The sequence below is a fragment of the Lepisosteus oculatus genome, chromosome 4, assembly GCF_040954835.1.
Source record: "Lepisosteus oculatus isolate fLepOcu1 chromosome 4, fLepOcu1.hap2, whole genome shotgun sequence".
In the NCBI taxonomy this organism is placed as follows: domain Eukaryota; kingdom Metazoa; phylum Chordata; class Actinopteri; order Semionotiformes; family Lepisosteidae; genus Lepisosteus; species Lepisosteus oculatus.
Window position 1 is genome coordinate 33997717 of NC_090699.1, and position 14429 is coordinate 34012145.

A 14429-nucleotide genomic window follows, 5' to 3' on the forward strand; every position below is an offset into this window, starting at 1 on the left:
TCTTTTCTGCAGATCAATAATAATATTGTTGATCAGTTCAATTGACTTTTGAAAACTGTGATGAAAAAATACGAAGGAACTCAAGGCCAGATATTGCATGATTTGTAATATATTGTTATGGACTTATTTTATCTGATTTTGATTTTCATCAAATTTCATGTTGTTCACATACATTTCTTACTGTATGGATGTTACTTTTTAAGCTTCATTATACTTTTACTTATTTACATTTTAACTACACCCTTCACCCAACTTTAAAAAATAAGGTTCTCAGAAACAACAAAGATTTATGTACTATAAAATCTTATAAATATAATAGTGGTTCATTTTTAAAGCAATGTTTTTGACCTGGAAAAGAACAACATATGACCTAAAGGATATATTTAGTTTTGCATTAATTTCCTCCAAGATAGAACATAACAACAACTAACAAAAACAGGCTGTGCAATTCAGTATATTGTAATGACTTTCAGTGTCCATTATACAGTAAGTGCTTATAAACAATAGTCATATCTGTTAAAATCTTCAGAACTGCATATATTAGATTGTTTTCTATTAAGTAAACTGGGGTATAACAAATTGCATAGAATCCGTTACAATTAAAGTTAAAACACTCTCTACTGGTGGTAGCAAAGAGCACCTTAACCAGTCCTCAGTATCTTAGTATATTAGTTATCATGGTAAAGTATATTTTATACTTCACAAAAATATGTAGAGTATTTTTTTTAAATAATGGGATATTCAAACGTTGATAATAACCTATTTCCACTTTTTGTTGAGAAATATTAAATAATAAAAGTTTGTGTAATAAACTGGTCATTACGTCTTCATCAAACAGCATTTATTTCAGCCCTTGAAGAAATTAAAATTGATTTTGAAAGTGTTCATATTATTCTGAAGAGTTACTCTACCATTCCATGGAGCATGTTCAAAGAACCAGTAACCCCCTCCACCATAGTTGACAAAAACCATGATAGTCAGAGACAATCTGCAAAACAATTAAAATAATTAATTTAATTACAAAAGGTTCAAGGGCACAATTGTGTATTATATTCTCATTCTAAGATATTTTAGAGCTTTTTTATCAACCTTTACTTGTGCAATAATACATTAATTGTTATTTAATTTAGAATCTCCTTTACAGTGTTCTGTGTTTTATTCATTCTTAGGAAAACAAAGGTCAATGTACTGTATGTGGTTAAAGGTCTAATACATTTAAAATAAAAATACTAATTGAATTTAAACTTGCCTGAATAACTGCACCTTGAAATTATTTTTAAAGTACATTCCAGGATAATATTGCCCTAACTGATTTTATAAATGCTATTCAAAATATTTTTTAAAGCTGTGTTCCATTAGTTGGTATTGTTAGTATATACTGTATAGTCTCTATTTTGTTTCAATGTAAAGCAGATTTTTAGTGAGAACTTTTTGGTTGAGATCTATACAAGTGCTGCTGTAGTTATATATCCTAAGAAGTATATTCAGCCGTAGATTTTTGTATTGATGTTAATTTCACTAAATCTGAAACTTCTTACCACATTCAGATTAAACTACAGAAGACATATCACTTCCCTGTTTCTCTCCATTACTTATTTTAACTCTTATGTTTTTTTTCTCAGTATGGATTAAATTAACTTTGTGATCTATTAATGGCAATGTGAATTGCATTAAAGAAAATAGACAGGAGAAATTTGTGTTTACAATATTTATTTAGACAAAGAAGATAGCATTTTAAACTAATTGTGGCTCCATATGCAATCAATGAAAGCTTTCCAGCTCGCTATGAAAAAAACACTTTTAAAATAGCGATGCTGAAAGAATATAATATACAGTAAATGCACACTTGGCCCAGTGTTTCGAATTTGTTTGATAATGTGCTTCAAATATAATTTAATACCCAAGCTTCACCACATAATTGTAAAGTAAAATAGATACTACATGCTGTGCTGGTGTTTTTGTGACTAGGCTATTAAATCTAATTACAAGTAGTGTGCTCCTATTTGTTTTAATAGATAAGGCTGATACTTTTGGTTAAATTTAATTAAACACTTGAAATGTTTTAAACTCTACCTTCTATTTGCTTAGGTACAGTAAGTATGATCAGTATGTAGACCGCTTTTTGATTGTACAAAATCGTACAGACTTCATAGCTTTTTTCTAAATCCATGTGGTTTGGGGTTTTTTTTGTGCTACAAACATTCCACATCTCCTACTGTGTACACAAATTGCAACAAATTATATTGACCATTTAGTTTTCAAAACACAACTAGGTATATATCTTTAAGAGGATACAGCTTTTCCTATTAGTTAACTGGATTATATACAGTAACTAGAATTCCATTGACAAAAGAACAGCAAAATTAGTTGCTTTTGCATAATTAATTTCCAATGAGGTACTGTATGACAAAAAAACCTATAGTTGTTGTGGTTGTACATTTACTATCGTACATGCCTACTGTGTTTCTGTTGATATTTTACATTTAATCCATTGCCTCTTTCATCAGTTGTAGAAGAAAGTTTGACAGATCTTTGGCTTTAGATATACAAGTACAGACTGTAAATACAGTGTATTGTTAGATATTGGATCAGTGATGTAAAGTACTGCATACATTTTAAAAGTGTCCATTAACACTTTTATTGTTGCACTATAGTGATATTAAAAGTTTCTTTTTACTCTTCTACTCTTACTCTATTTTAAAACACAATGTTTTATCTGCATTTAGGGTTTCATCAAACCTATTTTGATATATTTCTTTGTAATATATACTGTGAACAACTATGCTATTTTTTAGCCTTTATCCCAAGTACTTTTATTTGTTTAAATTTTTACCTCCTACTCCAACCAATCTGAAGAAAGTTTATCATTCATAAAAAAAAATTATGAGTACAACATTCATATGTGTACAATACTCATATGAGTGTTGACTAATTCTTTTTCTGTAAGGAAGTTATACATTTACCTTCATGTCAGAGACTACAAAAATAGTTAAGTACAACAACATAAACAGATGTAATGGTATTTCCTTTGTGAAAACTTATATTTTAATACTTAATATCTCATAAATCTTAGCAAAGGGCAAAAAATGGATTATGCCTTAAAAGTTACCCTACTGGTCTCTAAAGTATCAAAATATGACCTAAAGTATGTACTGAAGTTTTACTTCACAGGAAGCTACTGTATGCCTAAAATCTACATCTACACAAGAACTGAGAGACACGTATCACCATGCAGGGAACATTAAACATACAGGTAACTGTCCTATCACAATCTTGATTACTGCTTTCTCCACTCCTGTTTTTAATCAATTTCCAAGATGTACTAAGGAAAGAAACAGGTAGTAGATATCTTACCTTCAATAAGGTTATATTAACTAACCCTACACATATCAACCCCAAAGAGTTGTGAATTTAAGACTAAAAGTCTGGTTTTATCAAAGCAAATAATCCCACACATACTGTACAGAATGTCTAAACGGAATGGAGAAATACTGTCATATTAACTTAATAAACAAAATATCTGGCATAAATCTTCTCATACTGTAATATACAGGTACTCTAAGTGTCTTGTTTCTTAGGGTCTTTTTGAAAGCGAGATGTAATTTTTGGGAGGTTCTGTGAGCTGTGAAGTCAGTAAAGTCACTATTTCATTTTAGATAACAACGTTCTCTTTTCCTAATGAGTAAATGATATGTATAAACAGTACATGATTATTTAAGTTAATTTAAAATTGAAGGTTACTCCTTGCAGCAGGCTGAACATTATGAACCTTGTACTGAAAGGGTAACAGATGTCATGTAAAGATCCAATTCAATTCAAAAAGTCAATTTACAATCACCATTAGGTTAATTAATAACTATTATGCAAACCTATTGTCCTTCCACACATCATTTGGCAACAACATAATTCTGAGGCACAAAGCTTTTGATTAATTGTAAAAGGCCATGCACACTACAAATTAGAAAGAAGCTTTTTACAGCAATTACTGAATATTTCACCATAGAAAGAATAGAAATTTGAGTCATAACTGTGCTTAGGGACTTGTTACATAAGTTCGTTATAAAGTAAGACATCATATCCGAGAAAAGCCAGGGGTAAGTGAGGGAGGGGTCAAATTTTAGTGAAAGCATTCAAACAATATGAAGGACTGAAAACATTAGACATTTCCATCACTGTCAAAAGTGTACAGAAAGGAACAGGTTGATTTACAAGTTAGAATAAATTTTAGTGAAGTTGTACATATCCATATTGAAAATGGTAATAAACTAAAGGCTTCATTCCACAGAGCAATAATTCATTTTTCTTTACAGGAACATTTATTGTGGCATGCTCATTTCAAAAGAAAAATAGGATGGTGTAATGCAGAAAAAAATAAGACTGATCATTTAAATTATTTAATGCAAAAGCTAGTGTTATTCCTAAACGTTTATTAGTACCAGGAGGGAAAACAGAAAATGTTTTTCGTCTTCATGAACATGACATGACTTGGGTGACATCCATCATGATCTATTTACATCTATTTATGAGAGAACATGTACTGTAATTCTTTTAAACTGAAATGTTACTTTTCCCCATCATGTTAGATATTTTTCTTTTGTTTTCTTTCTTACAGAAAGAAGCATATGGAAATGTATTACAGTACCTCTAATTAAACCATAAACTGGCAAATGGTAAAAAAAAGAATAGGAGCAGAGGGATTATTTCTTGCTTCAGAAAAATTCTTTATTTGATCTACTGTACTGTACTTCTTTCCCATGCTACCTTCTTATGAAGATATATAGTATTTTTTGTATTTTCACTGAGTCGGGACCTCGGTGAAACTCCTGTTTTGTGACCAACCAATAATTAACAAAATACTTTAGTTAAATTACATTTACCTTTCAAAGCATAATACAAATAAAAACAACAGCAGTTACAACTGACTTGCACTTGCAACCCATTTGGTCCGTCACATCCCAGGTTATGTAAATATTGAGAATTACAGTATCATGTAGGATTTCTATTGCTCTGACATCTGGTGGTAGTCGAAAGACTAAATTAGACAAAAGCAAACAATGTTACAACTACCATGCTCCTACTAGAACTAAACTCTCCTGTGACCTGTCAGTTTTGAACTGTACTCAGATTTATATGATATTATTCAGAGTATTTTCACCTTATATTACAATATTTAAAAAATAGATGTGAAGTAAAACATAAATAACTAAAATAATGATAAAGCCTACTTCGCCTTAATGGATCCCACTAAAAAGAAAATGTGAAATATATTTTCAAGATGTGAAAAGCAGTAACAAATCACAGCAGATTTTAAGAAGTGAATTAGTATTCTGATAAAATGATTCACATATGGGCAGTTTCACAACAACAGCTCAGTCTCATTTTTTAGTTATTAATGCAACTCACATTTATTGAAATTTCAAGCTCTATAAATCAATCTGACAAGGCACATGAGTCATTTTATCATTAAATCACTTTTAAAAATCGTAATTTCTGTCACAATGAATGATAATTTAACACCTTGAGTTTAATGGATGGAAATGGGCTATATAAATTGCAGAAGAAAACTCAGATTTTCTCTGTAACCCCTCTTTGTGAATTGCTGACTGAAGCCTTTTAGTTTCATGTATTACAGGCCTGTCGGTGTTTCTGTAGATAGATTGTATTGTTGCTGAAAAGATATGACAAAATAAACAACAAATCTGTTGCAAAGCTGAGTGATAAATGCAAACACATTTATATGTATCATTAGAATAGCAAGATGATGTCATTAAAATAGAGCTAGAGCCATGAATCCATGAATTATTTGAACTTTCTAGAAGTATCTTTAATTTAACTGTAATTTGATATCTTCACCCTGTAATATTTTGAGCTGTATTCACATTATTAAAAGTAAAGAGATCTTTTTTATCGACTCTCATGAAAGTCAAATTCCTGGAATGTAATTATTAACCCAAATGAAATAATTAGTGTATCATAGAATGATTTCTAAGAGCCCTAAAATAGAGTTGTTCTACTGTGAAACATATACTGTATTTATCTGTACTATTTCTTGTTTTCCTGACAAAATTGAATTATGAAATACAACAGAAGCCATTACGACTCCTTTTAGTCCTAACCTGCTGATACAAGATTTTAATCTTGCAGTATCATCTCGAAAGAGCTATTAAAGCAGCACTAGGCCCTGAGCACATGCACACACTCATCTAGGCTGGTACAAATGCATCCATTAGTCTCCACGGTAACAGAGGCAAAGGTTAAGTCATTTTCCAGAAGAGGCCCTGTGCAAATTATGGCAATATACCAACTTATTGCCAATCTTTTTAATTAAAACCTTTTTGTGTCCGTCTTGGTTCATCCAAGGGAGCACTATCTTGGGCAGATTGAATTACTGATTCTTAAACCCCCTGCGCCCTCAGGAAAGGTCTGGATTAAGTTTAATTACCAATCGGACAGAAATGAGGATATTGCAGAGTGCTTAGGATTGTATTAAAATCAAAATAAATATTGCTCTGCTGCTAGAAGTTCTGTTTCTTTTGTTTCCCTTCTGTAAATGAAAACTCTTTGCTATCCGTTGAGGCTGAAATGGTCCAAACTGTGTTTTATTAATATTGGAATGGAGAGAGTTTTGCTTGTTAGCAATATTTTCATTTTTAAAACAGGTTTAATAATATAGGTTATTCCCATTTTACCACTGTAAGTTTGTAAACATTTTATTTTGATGTCATTCCCCTCATCAAAGAAATAGTATTAAGTCTCAAGTGCGAGGTACTGTAAAGACTAACAGCTACAAGAGAAATTTGAATAAAACAGGAAATCAAATTAATCTGTGCAAAGAGCTGTGTGTTCATCTCAGAAGAGCAGAAATATGAACATGTAAACTTTTTGATTTATAATTAGAACTACAATAGGGTCTTACAGCAGATGAACATGTTATGAATGACAAAAGACTGTTTGGCTTGTTGCACACTTGATTTTTACATTAAAAAGGTTTTTCTGTCCTGAAGTCATTTAAAACTGGCAACATCAATTTCCATTTACACCATTGTGTAAGTGGAATGCAAAAAACTTTCCTATGATTTTTTTTGACATTTCTTCATAGTTTCTAATTTATTGCAACTCAAGCACACTTATTGTTACATAGATCAACACAATCTTTGTGTATATTTCTCAAAATAATGAGAAATATAACTTTTGTTCCCCCCCCAAAAAAAAATACCAAAAGAAAATGTCTCTTTTTTTTATTGTACTTTGAAAATGCTACACCTCAGCACTGTCAAATGAGAAGAACAGACAATGGGAATGTGAAAGTCTTGAAACCTTGCATGTTTCTTTGGCATCAGAGTTTTATGTGGTCCCTTTCTGGAAAGGTTTAATCTCACATTCCATAATATTATTTCTAAGAAATAAGAAAGAATAAGAAAAATAAGAAACAGAAGCACTCTACACTTGCACTCAAATTCACTTGACTACTGAGACCATTAGAAGAAATTGACTATTTTAATCAGAGTCATTTATATTGATTCAGATGTATATTAAGCAATACTGGATTTCCCTCATGTTAAGCATCATGATGTTAATTTCATGATGTTTTCTCAATAAAAACATTCAACCCAGACTATACCATGTGTGTTACATGGAAGTGGATTTGCAAATTGCTTTCCAGAATGGTTTTTAATAATTTGGAGCAGCACCTGAATAAATGCAAATTATTATGTAATAAGGATGTGGATTAATAATAATAATTGTTTACACTTATAAAGCGCTTTACAGGTAATGGGGACTCCCCTCCACCACCACCAATGTGCAGCATCCACCTGGATGATGCGACGGCAGCCATAGTGTGCCAGAACGCTCACCACACATCAGCTATCAGTGGGGAGGAGAGCAGAGTAATGTAGCCAATTCATAGATGGGGATTATTAGGAGGCCATGACTGGTAAGGTACAATGGGAAATTTGGCCAGGACACCAGGGTTACACCCCTACTCTTTTCAAGAAACGCCCTTGGATTTTTAATGACCACAGAGAGTCGGGACCTCGGTTTTTTGTCTGTTTACAGTATAGTGTCCCCGTCACTATACTGGGGCATTAGGACCCACATGGACCGCAGAGTGAGCGCCCCCTGCTGGCCCCACTAACACCTCTTCCAGCAGCAACCAGCAGTTATGGAAAAACAACCTTAGTTTTTCCCAGGAGGTCTCCCATCCAGGTACTGACCAGGCTCACACCTGCTTAGCTTCAGTGGGTTGCCAGTTGTGAGTTGCAGGGTGATATGGCTGCTGGATTAGTTGCCTTATTGCCTTAACTCACTGGCCAAAGGCAATGTGACCTCAAGGATGAGGCTGACAAAACCCACCAAAACACAAATGCAGAATTTACTTAGACCTTATTAATTTTTTCCCTTCATTTTTAAAAATACTGCCACTTGTGTTGTGACTCTGCAGCAGTGAAAGGTTGGTTTTTAACTGACTGGAGCTCTGAGAAATATATGACAGTTGCCATTTTGTGAGATTTGCAATGAGGAAGGTTACCATTCTAAATATGTCTGTGTCCTGATGAGAGTTTTTTTTGTGATAAAAGTAGTTTTAAAAAACTAAGAATTAAAATATGCATTCAGAATTGGATGAATAAAGGCACTTTGGTATTTCGACTCACTTTTCCAAGGCCGTCATCATTTCTAAAATACATTTTCAAAACTATACTGCGCTGTGGCAAATCTTTACAGATATAACAGAATTATTCCATAGACCCATAACAGATTCTTCATAGATGCTTAATTCTTCAGTTCTTCAGAGTTTTAGGTCAGTGGTTTGAAGGGATCGGATCAGTAGGCTTTGGAAGACTAGTTACTTTGGGCTGTAACGGTCGTGATAACTATTCCTCGATGTAGGAGGGTGCTGCACTGATCTGAATGGAGTGACCAAAACAGCCATACAAGCTGGATATACAGTAGTTAGCACATCACAGAGATGAAACAGGAACCAGTGGTGAGTGGTGTTGAGGAACCAGCAGAGGGCTTCTTACACTATGTAGAATAGCTTTCAACTGCTGTGGCAGCCAAACTGCAAAATAAGGTTTATTTCTCCACCACACCCTAAAGAGATGCCAGAAAATAGGCATAACGTTAACCGCTATAAGCTACCACTTTGATCAGGTATATACAGTAGTCATATATACAGGTTAAGCTGTTGGTACTGGGATTGCAGGAATTATGAAGAGCTATTTGATCAATGTTGAGGTGCTCTTTCCCGTAACAGTGTACTTGCTAATCCTGCAGTGAGCGCAAGGATGAATGGAAAAGGGCCTGATCATAAGCCCCTGGATAAATTCCATGAGCAAACGGGAGTTCACTCTGACCGGGTCAGCTAGTATCTTTGGTCGTGGAGGAAGAGGCAAGTGCTGGGGAGGGAGAAGGAATGGGGGAGGATGAAGAGGGTGGGGCTGAGGACAGTGAAGCTGTGGAATCAGAGAGAGAGTGCACTGTAATGTGGAGTGGAAATATGAGCTACAGATGTTGCAGGCAGTGGTGCACAAGAAAACAAAAGAAAAGTCAATAGAGCTCTGTGTCTAGTGCTCCCCAGTAGATCATGACAATTAACTTCAACTACTAGAAATAAATTAAAACTTCTCACTATGATTTATTTAACTTCTATGATGCCCTAAATGGGTTAATATCTCAGGTGATTCTTCTCTTCTTGTGTGATACTATTAATTAACTTGCACTACATAACTAATAATTTCAGCACCACCTGTTACTTTTCTTTATCAGTTGCTTCCAATAATTTAACCAAAACATTTTCTTGCATTGGTTGAATAAGACACCTTATAAACTGATATTCTGGATGTTACATATTGACTTTTTAAGCTTTTTGACTTTAAAAATTACAAGTGCAGTATGTAACCTTTAACATACTTTTTGCAGGGCACGGTGTATTTCTGAGATTGTCTATGAAATTTGATCCCCTTAATATATTATATACTACTTCACAGTTGGAAGGACTACATTAAAATGTGTATCAATAGTATATAGCGCACTGCAATATACTACTACTAAGAAACTACTAAGAAAAATGTTTTGCTATTAGTTTATACAGTTTTTTATAATGGAAACTACAGAATAAAGAGCGGACACAGACCGTGTGCATAATGCATTATCTGAGAAGGTAAATGATATAGATCTCTGCATTTAAATTTATATTAAATACCACATTTGCAAATTACATCAGATTTGAAGGGTTGTCTCAGAAAACAGAATATATTGTAATGATCTAGTAGAGGAAGGAAATGGTGTGTGCTCCAAGAGGAAGTATAGAATGACTGCTCATTTTAACAGCTGCACCACAGACAAAAGGGCAATGGAATCTTCAATATCCACCATTTGAGAGGAACCTTGCATTGACCTCTCACTGTGCTAACAGACTTATGGAGTGCCCACATGTTCTGATGAGTTTTGCTTAGGAAATTAACTATATCCCAGGTGTGCAATGAGAGCCGAGTCAAAGGCTGGTGTAAATTGATAGAGACAGGTACTGTTATGGTTTTACAATTTCATTACATCATGTCTAATGTCATTACAAGTCTTTCCTGACCACAGCCTGTGAGGACTTAGTCACGGTGTATGTCCAGGCCTTTTGTTAATGACAATAGACACGCACTCCCAAAAAAATTATTGTTCTGGAAATGTACGCTGATGGTACAGTAAATCATTTCTTTCTGTAGGATGCGTATCTTAAGTTTTAAAATTAAAATTTAGTTTTTTTGGGGGTCTTCTATCATGACTTAAGTTACCTTCTGAGTTCTTAAAATTAATCTGTAAACGCTGCTAATCTGTTTACAGCGTAGTCAACATGGTCTTAGAAAAGATAGGTCTTGTGTAATTATTAGATTTCTTTGAGAAAACAACAGCAATAATAGATACTTATAGGGCATACAGTATTAGACTTTCAAATGGATTTTGATTAATTTCCTCATTATTAAAATCTATAGCCAGCAGCTATATCACCCAACCCACTGAAGCTCAGCAGCTGTGAGCCAGGTCAATACCTGGTTGGGAGACCTCCTGAGAACACTAACGTTGCTGCTGATAGAGGTATTAGTGGGACCAGTAGGGAGTGCTGTTAAAAAATGTTGCCGTCTTTTGGATGCTACATAAAGCTGAGATCCCGACTCTCCGCGGCCACTTATAAATCCCAGTGTGTATCTCAATAAGAATATAGATGTTCCCCCTGGGCTTTATGATTTTCCATTTTCTTAAAATGTTTAGGGTTGTATTTATATTAAAGTCATTCCTTTTCTCACATAGAGTATCTGCGGGATAGCATGAAATTATTTTTGAACAATTAAATCCTCTGGTAAAATATTCTCAAAATAACAAAAATAATAATAATAATAATTATTATTATTATTTAATTAAGGGCTGCAAGAAAAACATATAATGAGCAACCCCCCCATATTAAGTTTTAATTGTGTTCTATGTGCTTTTGAATTTTGTTTTTTATCTTACTGTAGGTATAACTTGAATTACAGGTTTGAGTAACCCCCTTTAAGAGGATTACCACAGACAAAAAATATGTTTAGCAGATTAATCATTCCTCATACAAGCTAGCAAGTTTTGACAACAGACTATATGTCTTTCATGCCAGCACAGCATGAAAACCGGTAAAGATAAGTTCTCTTATTTGTCCTCACCAGCTCAAAAATCTATCAAAGCAGTCTGCAACACAGGATGCAGATGAAAATGCCTAAGTAGGCCTGTCAACAATTCTGGCTTGACAACTGTGTTTGGGTTGTAGATATTAGCAGACTGGCAGCAGGCTTTTAGCGGACGCATAATTAACATCAGAATCCTTTTTAAAAAATGAAAATGCAAAAACAAAAGTCAAGAAGTATATATCAAGTCGGTAAATTTGAGGGATTGCAATGGCAAACAATATGAAATAATATACATTAAGCATTTTAAACAGGGAGAAGGCGTCAAGATTTGGAAGGAAATCATTCTTCACAGCAAGGAGAAACAAGCTTCTATTCCCTTCATTGTGAAATTTACAAACCGTGTCATGCAGTGACTGATGATTTGCTCCTACGGGGAAATGTTTCTTATTGACAACTAAAAAGATTCAGAACAACAGAGATGAATGGAAGTTTAATCCTCTGAACTGAGCCAGAGCTTTTAATGGGAATTCCGACAGGGGGAATGATACACAGTATTATCAACTAGAACACTTTTAGTACATTTTAGCATGTAAATCCGCTTAAACTTCCCTTGCACTTTGCACTTTAATTGCACTTGATCATAAGTCAGAATAACAGAAACAATTAAATAACATAAAAGGCTTGAGAGCTAAAATCTTGATTATCAAACAGTTTACGCAAGTTCTTTGATGTTTATGCCTTTGTAGTATAAGAAACGTACACATATGCGTAACATCTGGAGGAGAGAAGAAGATGTTAGAGTGAGTACTACAAACATAACATGATTAGAATATTTAGTTTGTGAAACAAATGTAATGTTGCTATAATAATAATAACTATTATTATTATTGTTGTTGTTGTTGTTGTTATTATTATTCCATTCATTGCTAGTTTTATGCTTTTCATTTCTAATCTCAATTAAATTTACATGGTTTGGGGGGATTCATTTCATCTGTCATCGAAGTGAGTCACCTGAATGATGTTTTGCCAGTTGTTCTGTGCCAGCAGTTCGCCACACAACTCATTAGATAAAGCAAAATGTTATTTCAATGCTTCAACCGAGGAGAGGAAATTCAGATTTAGGCTAAATTGAGAAATCCTGGGATGGAGTTTAGTGAAGACACCAAGACTAGAACGTCTACTGCTATGAATAGTGCTGTGGAAACTTTAAAGAGTAGATGTAGTCAGAACTGTAACACATTCTAAAAGACAGGCCTTCCTACAGGATTCTGCCACCATTCTAGTACAGGTCTTGAGTTTCTGGTCTTGAGGGAAGGCCACCTATTGCTCCACCAACACCACTTCCAGTAGCAGCTTGGTTTTCCATATACCTCCCCATCATGAAGATTAGCCTGGTTCCAACCAGAAACCTAGTCAATCAGTAACACAGGGTCAGCATTGACAGGATTAAAAAAAAACACTCCCTTAGTTCCTGAGCCTCTATGCTTAGTATACAGCAGAAGACTCTTAGGATTCCTGCATCCACCGCACACAGCAAATGGGCCTCTAGCAACCAATTATTCAATGGCAGAACAGGTGAAAAAAACACATCACCTGCAATATGTCAAAAGCTGCAGCATTTCACCACCTCCATTGATCTTAATACCATTTCATTAAGATCTCATTCTGCTAAGATATCTGTAGAAGAGGGGTGCAATGGTTTCCTCTCAAAAACAGATCTACTCCATCCCTAACACCTAGTGACGGTATCAGGGTAATGATGTCTGGAAGCTCATGGTCGTGACCTGGCACAGAGGTGGCTATTACAAGACAGTTATGATCTGATCTGCTCACCCTTTGGGGGTAGGTGGTTACAAAAATTGACCTAAACATAATCTGACCATTACCTTTGGCTGGATAGTCATTCCAAAGGGATTAAGTTCATGTGATCAAAACACATAAAAGCGAGTATTTTTGGATCGGGAAGATCAGGACATTCATGGACTGTTCAGACAATAACTGTCCTGACTACAGTACTGCATATGCAGCTGAAGTAATCCGGCAACGAGATCAATCGCTGACCTAAGGCAAAGTTTTTGACCTAAAGTCAAAACTTTGCAAAGGGAAATCAGAGGAAGAACATTGATTTCAGCAAGTTTTATTTGCTACAGTAGCAAAAAATGAAATAATTAAATTGGAGTTCTTTGTTGGAGTCATTGAGCAGGTTCAAAGGAGAACTCATGATATGACAAAGATATGCTGGACAGTCAGTGGTGGTATAAACATTGTCTCTGATGTCCTTGCTTCTTCATGACTATTTACAGCGCAAGTACCTAAAGACTAGTTAAAAACTAAGGAAAAGGGAGATATATATATATCAAATATATAATGTAATTACAAAGCAGCAGGAGGTGATGAAATACCAGCTGACAATTAACTAACACATCTCCATGCTATTATCATACAGAAACCTCGAAGAGTAAATCCTGAATTAAGGATTTAATAGTTGTAACAAACTTCAGGTAAACAAAGTACCAGTCTAACTCAGGAAATAACAGATTTCTCTGCTGTCTATTGTAGCGCAAGACCATGACAAGGAATTTCCTGAACTATCTCACTCCTGTTGTTGAAGATCTTTGCCTATAATTGCAGTGTAGGTTACAGCTTCAGTAGGGTCTGCTCTTCTAGATATAGATAAGCTCCCTGCAGGAGTACAGGTGACCCACCAATGAAAGTTATTTTATTTTCAATGACTCTGGTCCAAAACTCAGGAACCTCAGCTTCAGTCATTGAACTCCA

General features: G+C 34.4%; 1 protein-coding gene across 1 annotated transcript in view; it reads right to left on the bottom strand.

Moving 5' to 3' along the window:
- The window catches only part of LOC102697613 (heparan-alpha-glucosaminide N-acetyltransferase), a 108298-nt gene that overhangs the window by 43579 nt on the left and 50290 nt on the right, over positions 1 to 14429 (bottom strand). The window contains exon 8 of the mRNA XM_069187835.1: positions 912 to 988. Coding sequence (XP_069043936.1) covers positions 912 to 988 — 77 coding nt within the window. The remainder of the gene's footprint in view (positions 1 to 911; positions 989 to 14429) is intronic.